The 12,882-nt window shown below is 36.0% G+C and overlaps 1 protein-coding gene across 1 annotated transcript in view; it reads right to left on the bottom strand.

Moving 5' to 3' along the window:
• Positions 1-8,348: 8,348 nt before the first annotated feature.
• The window catches only part of LOC139686633 (sterol O-acyltransferase 1), a 29,338-nt gene continuing 24,804 nt past the window's right edge, over positions 8,349-12,882 (bottom strand). The window contains exons 10-11 of the mRNA XM_071583671.1: positions 10,975-11,114; positions 8,349-9,506 (exon numbers count right to left, since the gene is read on the bottom strand). Of these exons, the coding sequence (XP_071439772.1) occupies positions 9,447-9,506; positions 10,975-11,114 (200 nt within the window). The 3' untranslated portion in view covers positions 8,349-9,446. The remainder of the gene's footprint in view (positions 9,507-10,974; positions 11,115-12,882) is intronic.

Below are 12,882 nucleotides of genomic sequence, written 5' to 3'. Positions count from 1 at the left end.
ACTTCTCTGGTTGGACTAAAAGTAATTAAATGTAGCTTTGCCAAATTGTTTTCCTCATGCTCGCTCTGGAGTTCACAATTGCATGTGAGAGATAGTTGAGGCCAATACTTCGTGGAGATCCATTTGTGAAGCACGATGGATGGATCAAATGGACTTGGCATTAATAGTTGCGCCTTAATTCCGTCTGGAAATTTTTGGGTTTAAATGCTTTGGAGGTGAGATTGTGTATAACAATAGAGGTCCAACAATAAAGCCTAAAAATTTGTACAAACTCTAATTCCTTATGATTTCCGAATGTTATGTACTTCCTGAAGTGGATTTTCTGAATAATATTTTTAAGTATGTTAGAATAGTAAATATCCACTATCAAATATTGTGATACTTGTGAATATATTCATAAACAACTAGTGTTTTCAAATTTTCATTTCTTGTTCTTTAAAATGAGCTACCAAATTCTACTTTTAACCTTGACAAAACACTTGTCCTTTCTAACAGCCTGAAGATTGTTGATCACTCCTTTCAGTGAGTTGGTGGCAGCCATGAGGATGGCTAGGTACCTATCTGGCTTAACTATATAATCAATGAAAAAAATAAAATGAAAACTCCTATAGCCGTAATAAGTTAGCACCACTCGTCTCGCAATGAAAACATGATTTTTTTCTTGTGACGTTTTGTGGGAAAAGGAATTCTACGACAGCATCCGACCAAAACACCCTTCTGTTGTAGTTTGCGGGGGTGCTTCTTCCTTGTCAGTGACCAACTACAGACTCAAATCCAATTGGGATATTTGAACAAGTTCAAAGGACTCCGTTGAGAATACCTGGGTTTATACACAGATATACACTATCCGTGACTGTTTACGGGAATAAATTCCTCGCCAGGGACAACCACGGAGCTGATGCACTGAGGAAAACAATCACTCACTCACATTCAAAAAGGGCCTCACTACTGGGAGAATATTACTCAAATTGAGCAAAGTTGGCAAAAAAAACAAGGAAAGACGAGTGTGCTTCGGATAAACGTATTTCGGCTACAATGAAGCCCTCCTCTCCTGAAGGAAAAAAGGACTTACCACAAAAAGTAGTAAATTAGGAAACCAAGGGTCATCCATCCTGTGTTAAGACCTTTTGCTCTTGTTTTCTTTATGATCGCCGTTTGAAGAGCGAGTTGTTTTACAACAAAACTATGACGTAGTTACAATTTTGGTTGATAGGTAACGCTGGCGTCACATTACTGCGCCGTGGCTCACATTCCGTCTTATATATATATTATTCGAATGTCACATACCGTCTTCCATATATTAATTTTACACTTATCCTATATTAAATGGTCCTACCAAAACACAGCCCCGGCATTAGGAAATGATTTTGGGTGATGTTTGCAGGAAAGAAAAACATCTGCATTGGCCTTTTTATATGCAGTGAACGGAGAAACGAATATATTACTATTATTATAAGTGCTATTAAAAAGCCACTAAGTATTATGTAACTAAAAAATGGAAATGCATATTTTTACAATAAACCTTTACTAAACGAATGCCAATTTTTGGTAGATAGCACTAGAGTCTTCCAAAGATGCCTCCTTGTTTTCTAGTACCTAGCTTTGCAATAAAGAAAAATAATTGTTTTAGAATTGTGGCATTGTGCAAGGATTTGAGCACTTATGGGAAATATATATGAAATCTGATCAATTAACAGTTAATATGTAAGTTTTATTTTCAGTGATTGTTTAAACGAATGACCACAACTTCTGCAATCGCCTTAAAAGTAATTCAAGATGATAGCATCACAAAAAAGTTGTAAAAAAACAAATATAATGGTAGAATATTTTACTACCACCCAAGAGGTATTGGTAGCATTTCCCTCATTTAATCGGAAAAACCCATGCAGAGGAGACATATGAAAACACATCAATTAGTGCCTGTACATTGTGCACTGCCTGAATAATGGGAAAGACAGGATAGGAATTGTATCAACTGCAAAAAATATAGGCCATTGTTATTCATGATACTTCAGTATTAAATGAAAAGATTAAATTCTCAAAATCAAGGCCATAAGCGACACCTGAGAAATTGAAAATCAGCTGCTTCAGACTATCGGGGTTATATCGAATTGGGCAACATTAACCGGCGACCTTGAAGTTGAAATGAAGCTTTTTGTGTGAAAAAATATTAAGTTTATGTATTCAGTGATCATGAAAAGCAGAGACTCAGACCAACAAATTCGGGAAAAGTCCAATTTAATGGCCATCTATTCTACATTGTTTCTATCCATCTAGAAACCATTACGTGTATATTAAATACAGCAAAGCCCAATCAATTCATGGAGACATTGTGTCACCACTTTGTATTGTACCAATTAGCTTTTGAGGAGAGGATTATAGGTCCTATTCACCCTTATTCCACTCTTCCATCACTTACCATCAAAAGCATTATTCAACCACCATATTTATTTATTTCCAATTGATGCGTTTGTACACTAATATGCTGTTAAATCATTGAGACGAATTGATTGTTAATAAAACAATTCACTAAGCCATTAAACCTGTAACATTACAATTTGTGTTTGATTGATCCTTCTTCATCCATTGATCATCTTATATTTTACAATCCCTCATATTGATGAGAAAATATCGTTGTATTATGCTCATCAAAATATTTTTTAGGAGCAAAGTCATTTGGAGAGGACCTACTTCTTCCCTATATCTACAAATCTCCTGGTTTTATCTTTTGATCTTCTTGTGGTGTTTAATTACCATACCCAAGAAATTCAAGTTCCAAGTACTTGAGCACCCACTATTCTCTTTATCAATGAAAGAAAATGTCTCCATTAAACAACAGAAAATAACAACTTAAGTAAGTACTGAAATTAAAGTTTGCCGCTTGAAGAGTGATTTTTAAAATTTTAAGGGTGAAGCAATTCCTTTGCTGCTAACATAAAAAAATACATGTATTATTATAGAATATTGCAAACAGCAGTAGTAATCAGCATTGCATTACCTTACATACATTTACACTGCACTCAGAATTTAAGCTAATACTACTTGGAAGTGTGGGGAATACGTACAATATGGCTGGAGCTTAGAAATGGATGCAATGGGAAGAAGTCATAGTTTCAAGATTACAGCAGGATATTAGCAGAGAAAACCTAAATCACATATAAATCAAATAACGAGATACCAAGGTGTAGCAGAAGAAGTGCCGAAACACGCTAAAAATTCGAAATCTTATACTGGGCGAAAATAACTGCTATGGGATGTTCTCATGGAAGGTTCGGCATCATTGCTGTTTCCAGGACTGCGAGAAATGTTCCTCACACCCTTATGGAAAGCGAAGGTACCCCATTGGTACAGAGGCCATGAAAGCAGAGACTTCGACCGATGTCGGAACAGCCAGCAAATGAGCATTGCTTTTTTAATTCCTTCGTCGGATCCCTTCCACTGTGGATACGTACTTGATCCATTGAGATGTGATGGGGAAAGGAAGAGGAGGAGGGTAAGTTAGCGGGTGGTGCTGGGTGTGGAAATCAAGAACAAGTGGGAACCCTTACAATGACACCTCCTAGCATGTTCTAATTGCCTAATGCCAAACTTTGTAAACAAGGAATTTCGGTGTGTTTCTCTTTCTCTCTTGGATACAGCCGTAAGTTGTTTCTTCGATTTTTTCGTTATTTATACTACGCTACGTATACTTATCTGCCAATATACTTAGATATTACATACATAATACAATCTATTTATTCTTTAGTATGGAAATTACACTTTATTGGCCAGAACAATAATTATGATGTGATTACGTTTAATGTTGATGACAGATTACGCACGAAGACATATCGCTGATATAGTAAAAAACAGTAAACAGAGAGAAAACCTAATTATCCTTGGAGACTGGAATACAGTCTATGGGCATAATAGAAATACTGCAGTAAATTAAGAGGTGATGGGGAGCCAAATGAATTATAGAAAAGCACTTTCGATATTTGTGAATGGTAAAAACTAGTGGCGAAAAACACGCTGTCAAAGAACTACTTTCAAAGAAAGTGAACAACATAAAAAATAAATATAGGAGTTAGTTAGACTTGCTCGCTATCACCATTGATATTTAAGTAGGCCGTAAGGTTCATGTAGTTTCAAAAAATTATTTTATTGCCTCAATCGAAAAAACGTAGCACCTGGATAACAAATTTGTTGAGTTCCACTGAAAGAGGAAATATTTTTTTTTTAGAATCGATCAAAAACAACACCTATGCAGCGATGGAAATACGCGACGGCAAAACAGGGATTCTTTGAGGTAGGACAAGGATTGACTGAACTACTGCTCTCTGCTGCTGCCAATTCAGCCTCTCCTCACTCCATTGAAATGCTTTTCTAAGATTTACACGCAACCCTTCAAGAGCAAACATCTTCAAATCATGAAAAAAGTGTAACACTTCGGTTAATTCAAATGAAGTTGTGTGTGCTGGTTTGTTCTCCTTCAATCGCGTTCCTGAGTTTATCCCCAATGCAGAATATTCTCCAAGTAAATTACCACGTGATTGTTTACGATTGGTAGTCTACAAGTTTACGGCCATTCGAGCTTATTGCCCACATTTGGGTTTTGCACTTGCTAAGGGCTTAGCAGCTTGATTCCCCGTATTACCTAGTTCCCTGTTTCCGATACTAGTTATTTACACTAAGAAATTCCATTGGGCTCAAGGGTAGAAGTTGTTTCCAACTCTAATGCTGCAGAAAAAATGTTAAGACTTACTGATGTCTGAATTTTGTGCCAATGATATCAGATTTTTCTATTTATATTCATAAGTTGATAATGTAAAATAAATGAAAATAATTCTACAATTTAAATTAGTATTCTAAAATTTGACGATGGTCACCGTCCGCAGGAGCTCATTTGTGCTACTGGCTCGTATGCATCATTGCATTTCCATACCAATCTTTCCGCTAATGTTAAGTCCTTTCTTCGACTAGCAGCTGTAACATTTACAGGGAAAACGTGTAAAATTCAATTATTTTATGGGCTTTTTATACATGCAGCTTGTCTAAGTTGATAAGAATCCCAATGCACTTGAGAAACATATTTGTTTGATCGTATTTATCATTTGAATTCACTTGTTTTAATGACGTATTTCATTATATTTGCATCATACAAATAGTAATGCATTTATGACATCTTTCATTTTGAGCGAACCAAAACAGTGGAGCCCTTATAGATCTTATAAGTTAAGAGTGTAAATATTGCACAGCTAATCCAATCAAGCACAAACGGAACCAGCGTAACATGCATATTCATTTTTATTGAATTTTATGAAAGCAATATTTATGTTAATGCTATATTAACAATAGAATATTAAATATTACCACCAGGAAGGAATATTAATGAATATTCAACTCGAAGTTCATGCCCTTCCTGCCAATCGTGGAGGGACAATCAGATGCCCAAGAACATGCGAGGAGTTTGAGGTCACGTACTGTGGTAAAAAACTGGTAGTTACAAAACACTTCTATTGTACACGGAAATGAAAATTCAGGGCCGAAATCATGGAGAAAGTACCTTCAAAATTGGATGATAGATCGTTAAAAAACAATGGAAAAATTTGCTAACCCTTTAAAAAAATGTGGAGTTTATCAAGCAAGAAATGGAGGTTGTAGTCCAGTGGTTAAAATGCTCGTCTACTGACCGGAGAACCCGGGTTCGATTCCTGGGGACCCCGTGAGCACCCTTATCTTCACCCTAACCGTGTGACTTTTCGGGTACCAGAGCTTCCTTATAAATAACAGACGGCACAGAGAAAATATCTGGACCCCCATAACCTGATGTATGAAGTTCACATGCGGTTAGGCTTAACACAGGGTGAACTCTACGATCACCAACCATACCAGCCTCCAAGTTGATAGCTACAGTTGGTAAGCATTAATACAATAATAAAGCGGAAGCCAACGCGAGGAAGAAAAGAAATAAAGAAAAAAGTAATTTGCGAACATCTGTTAAAACACATGTTCCACTCTGTTGATGAATATCGGCAACTGAGTTCTTTTCCTTGACGTGTTCTATATTTGTTAAACAAATCCTTGGAAAAAAAAACAAATTGATTGATTGAATAACTACACTTTGAAAACAGGTAAAAACCGCTAGTATAAGTAATCACCTTGAGTACACCAAAATGAAAATAGAAATGTCTATACCACCTAATGGAGCTCTACATTTTCTAATTAAAGTGGGTCTCAGCTCTTCATTTTTATTATCTTTCTTGGAAAAACTAAATCTTAAATCTAACTGTTCAGCAATCTAAGGGTAGTACATCTCTGATCTTGAAGTCTATTTTAAAATGTGCTCCTCAGGAAACTCATGCATCTCAAATGTACTCAGTAGATTCAGCTTATAAACTAATATTCGATTTTGGAGTGGTTTCCCAACTAAATTCTTCAAAATATTAATCACGCTGCTCTTATTGGTATACGATTTAAGACCAAATGCCAAGAAAAGGCACCCCTCAAACTTTTGTCTCACCCGCGACACGTAGGCAACCCACAATTCAATCCCCCCCCCCCCCCCCCGGTGCCACACTCCTCTCAGATTGCTGTCTGTGCTCACTGCTCCGTCGGCTGCAATCCTTAATTGAACCTCACCTCGAAATGCATTGAAACATGTCACCCAGACGTCTCCTTCCTCGTAAGCTCCACACTAATAATACTCAAAATTGCATTGCACGATAGGTTTAGCGCAAGGAAACCTATCCACCTTTTTACCAAGTGACAACAGGGTAATTGCAGTCCATTTAACTATGCATGACTTCCTATAATGAATAAAAATACAATTTCATTATTGGCAAAAGATTCAAAAATAGTTATATTGTCTGAGAAAAATAAAACAATTTAAATAACGTCTAAATTTACTTGACAGTTTGGTAAAAATTTATGACCGTACCATTTAGAAATCTATATGATGGTGGTTTATCGTGGGAGCATGTTTAATTATTTTATCTGGTTCCTTTTGCATTTATTTTTAAAAGGCAATCAGTGTGTAACTCAAAAATTTATTTCATCAACTGAAAAATTTACACTTCTTTGGTTAAAATAGGAGGCAATTGCTTCACTGTTTGGAAAATAAACAGCTTGAGTTGCCCTTTGTTTTGTATGCTTTTTTATTTTCACTACGATAGTTGAAAATCGTATATTATTTTATTTAAATAAGAAATAAGTAAGGAGATTAAGAACATATTCAGTTGTAATAAAATGAGTGCTGCCTTTAACAGTCCTATCACTAAAGGCAAAAAAATGAAATAGCATATAAAGAAATTTAAAATATATGCACATAATGTGTATCTTTTAAAACTTAAGACAATGACTCAAATCACCATTTAGGCAGATTCATAAAAACCAAGATGACCATTGCTGAATGATTTCTTTCAGGAGCAAAGAAAACAGTTTTAAAGCCAATTAAAGAAGATTAGGAGTAATGTATAGAATCAAGTGACAAAAAATGCTATCACAAGAATCCATGACGGAATGCGCCAACTGAAACGTCTCCTGAAGAGTAAAGCCTGCCAAAAATGAAATCACAGGGGACATTGTGATAATTCCAGCATAATCGGTATGCGCTTGTAGCCAAAGGTAGTTTAACTGAAAGTATGAAAGAAACAGAAAGAAAGTTTTCTTCGTTGAAAGTGTAGATACTTGATGTAAACTTAGCTTACAGCTTGATCTAATAATTGCAAGTTGGTTGGAGAAATCTCATGAGCCAGAGTGTTTACAAGCTCCTGGGGCAATAATCAGAACCCTCAGGTCTACAAAAGATTTCAATCTAACCTATGGGGATCTCATGAAAACACTGTTTTTGTAATTTTGGAAATTTGATCGCAGGGACATTTGGTTGCTAAAAATTAAGGCGGGGAAGTAACGAAAAGGTTGTCCACCCACGCACTAGCAGAAAATGCAACCCACAAATCAAGAATTCATGATAAAGGTATTTTGAAACAAAATGGTGGCTATGTAGAAAAATGAAGTTCGTATGCATTCAATCGGAACTACTTATATAGTTTTCCATTGCTCTCAGTTCATCATTACCACCCTTTACTTTCTAACTGTGCCTCATTTAATACTTTTTATGATATATGTAATATTTGTTTGCACATAATTTTTTTACTAATATTTCTGCCAAAAATGTTACTGTACTTCATCACATTGCCTTTTCCTTGGGTCAAATTACACAGTAAATTCACATGCATTATATTAACTCTTTATAACGTAGAAACTCAATACTTGGGCTTTTGGATATAATGGGACAGGCAAGTATAAAATTAGCCATGAGAGGGTTTTGAGTTTTGATTTATGAAACATTGAAAACACTTCATTATATTTTTATTACAAATATTTGTGAAAACTTTATTGTATAACAGCATCTGGCAATTAAAAAGTTCCAGCTACAAAATAAGTATGATGGAATTTCATAACATCAAACAAAAATTTGTAAAATAAAATTTTTCTTCTATAAACTATTTCAAAAATAACAGTAACAGTCTTATACAATGCACTCCAATTGAATGTGAATTAATCCTAATAAACCCTTAAAATACAACGATTTGCTTGAATTTAATGGAGAGTTATTTCATGACTAATTAGGACTAATACGTATGAATAATAATGTCTTGAAATTGCCACTGTTTTTCAGAAAAAATAATTCTAAAAGACAAATAATGTCTATTATCACCCTGTTTGTTTCCTAAGTTAGGTAGTTCGAACAAGATAAATTCAAAAATATACCTTCTGGAATCAGTAAACCCTTGACTGAACAACTAAACATGAATACACATAAAATTAGAATGCAGAGAAAATGTGATGCATCGAGATACATTATTTTACAAAAATATGTCCAATGTAGAAGAAACATACATTTCTCCATTTTTCAAAGTTGTTTCACCTTGGTTCACTTGAATTAAAATAAATAATTCAGCAAAGACTTTATAAAAATATTTCGACCCATAAAGTATTTATACCCAAATTAATCAAAGCCACAGTTAATTGCACATAGTTAATTTTTTATCAGGCCTCCAAAGAAAGAAAATGAATTATTCATAAAATGTTCATTAAACACATGTGGTGGTAACCACTGCAAAGAAAAACCATGGATTATACAGCTTTAGAAAGAAGAGGTTTTTCAAAACTCATAACACCAATCATGTAACATCTCTGATGCAGTAAAACTGACAGTACCAAGTTCGACTAGACAGAACTTTTCTATAGAACATAACACATTTGGAAAGAGCGATTCCCCAAATGACTAGTTACTACCAGTCTGTATCCCAAATTTGACCATCGGTGACCACTTGGGATGTATTTGGCCTCTGCGAACACTCATCAGTTAACAGGGTTTGAAATCACCCTCATTATATTGTTAACCTCCAATGCAGAAACTATTTTCCAGCCAAAGGGCAATGTGACTTCTTATGGCATTATTAGTATTCCAGTTTTGAACAGGACCAAGATCGAGGGAGATAAAAATCCCACTGCGGATCCTAGAATGAAAATCACTTTGATTAGCCAAAGAATGATGAAATACAAACCAGAAAACCAAAAGCCTCACCTAACAGAGTTATGAGAAGGCCCTCTCAAACCCATTCAAGTCACAGAGAATGTTAACATAAAATGTAATGAATAGAGCTCTTTGAAACAGGGAATATTATGCATTGTGAAAAATATTGAATGTCTCATGATGATCATCATATAAGAATCATAACTACAGTACTCCTAAATAATTATAAAATTAAATTGTTCGGTATCAAAACTTCGTTTTGTTAAAATCACAGCTTATTGAGGAATGTGAATGAATTAAAATACAATTTGGCTACGGCATACACGTTTATGAATCCCTCATGCAACACCTGTGATCTTTGCAGTAAACAGGATGCTCTGATCAAACCAACTAAATATGAAGAAAACTTAAAATGATTGAGACTGTGTGCTTCGTGCAATAATTAATAGCCATCCATTTTCATGTCATTTTTTAATGACAGTGCTAACAGAAATTTTTGAACAGAAAAATGTTTCATTCACATGGAAAAAATTACTTCTGACGTAAAGTATAACCATTTCACAAATACAACAAATTATCTAACTAAACAGCTTGCATTTCATCACTTTTGCAAGACACATTCCTTATGACAGCACAGGTTCACGTGTCCATGTTTTAATATGACTTATACAATAATTTGCTCATACTGATCCTTTCCACTATTTCTGGAAATTATAAATGATGAACGAAAATCATGCTAAGGTAACACACACAAGGTTTCCAAAATGACTTTAGGAGTGACTCTGTGTAGTGTGTCGTGATCCAGTCATGAATGTGCACTTTGAGGAAGTGAGGTGAAGTTTTCATTCGATAGAATTCAAGATCAGTGTTGCCATATGCACCAACAGTTGGGTTCTTGTGGTCTCTCACTTTCTCCTCCGAAAACCAACGAACAAATTGGCAACACAGCACTTGGGAGAGAAAACGAGCACTTACTAAGAAAGAGTGTGCGTATCCAGCTCCCATCTTGCACGAGTACAGCAATATTTGTGAACAGTGCGGGAGAGAGAGCTCCCCACTTTGCCATCTCTCTCTAAATCCCAATTCCATTCGAAAGCCTTGTAAATGATAGGTTTTATTTTACCATTTAAAAAGACTGCCAAACCATATAGACGAAAACATATTAAGTACCAATGCGTTCATATTAGATTAATGTTTCACTCCTCAGATGTCACCAATCATGCCATGCATTCGTAATTAACTGCACAGTTGATCGGGAGGGGCCAAAATAGAGAAGATTCCCAAACTACCTTGAAACTAATTTTCATGCATGTAGATCTGTACCAGCGCTGTTGGAAAAAACCCGTGGATTCAGCAAATCTGGACAGAAACTGGAGGGACATCCCTCTGGTTTCCACACCACAGTTTCCCTAGAGCTAAAGTGAACAAAAACGTTTGCACGAGACACTTACCGGGTGTGGGGGACAGTGTTTTCGGGCAAACCACTCCATGAAATAGAGACTTAGGACAATCCCATTCCCACTGCATATTGTCAGCCACATGAAAATATTTCCTCCCGCTCCTTCATATTTAGTCAAGAACACCAACATCACTGGAAAGAAAAATTACTTCACTAAATCCTCCCAAATTCACAGCTAGTTTTAAGTAGGCATATTATAAATTGATATTGCTAATGAAGATGCAGAAAGCTATGAGTACTACAGCCGTGAAGTCAGTGATTAAAATGATTGCCCCAAGGCATAACCTTTGGGGAGGACAGAGGAGGAAGGGTATGGGAAACAAGGCATGGCACGCGACAGAGACAGAAAAGTGACGATCACTTGCATTTGGGGTTTCTTCTCATAAACCCCAAACGCATGCGCGACTATGATTCAGGAGGTTCATTAAGCTATAAAAAGCCAGGGCATATAACTCTTTTATCATTCTTTTTCTCTTCTATCTCCTTTTTGATTCTAGTGTGATTGTTGGGACACTAGGGTAAGGGTTTCAGACTCGTGAAGGTCACGCATCCTACAAACCTCAGCAGGAAGGCGAGGGCATTTACAACCTATAATTGTCTTCCACCCTTTGTTCACATTCCTCTGGCAATCCCTCCCTCAAGGGTTATGGCCTCGGGAAATCATTCCAATTGCACACTTTCCTAATTTAAGAAACTTGTACATCCAGCAAATTTGAGCTGAACATCTGAGCACCCCAGATTAACTGACGAAGCTGATAGTTGGCGTGTTGATAGGTGAGGATAGAGCTCACCTTATACTCTACAGCATGTCAAGTTTACACATTTATGGAGGGAGGGGTAGTCTCTTCCCCTTCTGAAACAATTTGATTTCCCACGAAGATCTATTATGTGCATAGGAAATCACACCAATTGAGGTCAAGTCAGAGGTTTTCAGGAGGGACTTCTACATTTGAGTACAGTTAGCCTCCAGTTATGAGCTACCCTTCTTCACAACCACACGTTGGGTTAACATTCAAGCATTTAGTAATAATATTTTTAGCAATAATTTGAGTGCCCAACAAAAGAGGTATGGAACAGAATCCTGATAAGGCATCACCAGTGAGTTGGCATAATATTCACGTACTAGTTACCTGAATTCAAATTGAAATTCTTTCATCCTACCAAAAGAGCCCTGAACAACATACCATATAGCCTGGCCATTAAGATAAAATGTAAAACTCAGAGCAAGGGATATTGGTAATATTGGAATACTGTAAACATCCTGATAATGTAAATTATGTGATCACAATCAAGCATTTAGTCTGACTGTACTGCAATAACTCAGGGAGTTTACTGAATTATGTATCAATGAATGCCACTGATGACCTTGCACACAGAGTTAGAGCCACCACTGAGACTAAGTATCTAATCTGTTTTGACAGTTTGAACACCTTATCTCATAATGCTGGTAAATTTGGTTTGCATATATCCTTGAACTGACAGTCTAGGTACTTGATTTGAACATGCCACGTTGATTAAAGTATTTCCATACAAAATCCTAACTGGTCTCGTTTTCACTACTGCTGCGATGATTCAACTGCCTTCTCAATTATTCACTGTGCAATGACACCATTTGCTCCCACTCACCAGGGATAAATTGGCTGCCGAGTTTCATTTAAAGCAATAATGATAATGCCTTCAATCATCAATTCATGAAGAGCATCAGCACAAATATTTTAACCTAATTATTTCACCATCTCCTACACTGCTCCCACAATTAATTATTGATGACTTACCTCGAATGTGATCATGTCTTTGCATACCTTTGTTGTATTTATCATTTGAATGTAATGTCCCACGGAATCACAACTGATACATGCTAATTTAATGTAACGTAATGCATTCATGCTAATAAATAATT

Source organism: Hetaerina americana, unplaced genomic scaffold (assembly GCF_022747635.1).
Source record: "Hetaerina americana unplaced genomic scaffold, ioHetAmer1.1.p SCAF_144, whole genome shotgun sequence".
NCBI classification, from domain to species: Eukaryota; Metazoa; Arthropoda; class Insecta; order Odonata; family Calopterygidae; genus Hetaerina; species Hetaerina americana.
Note: the sequence above shows the minus strand (reverse complement) of the source record. Positions and strands in the feature narration are given on the sequence as shown.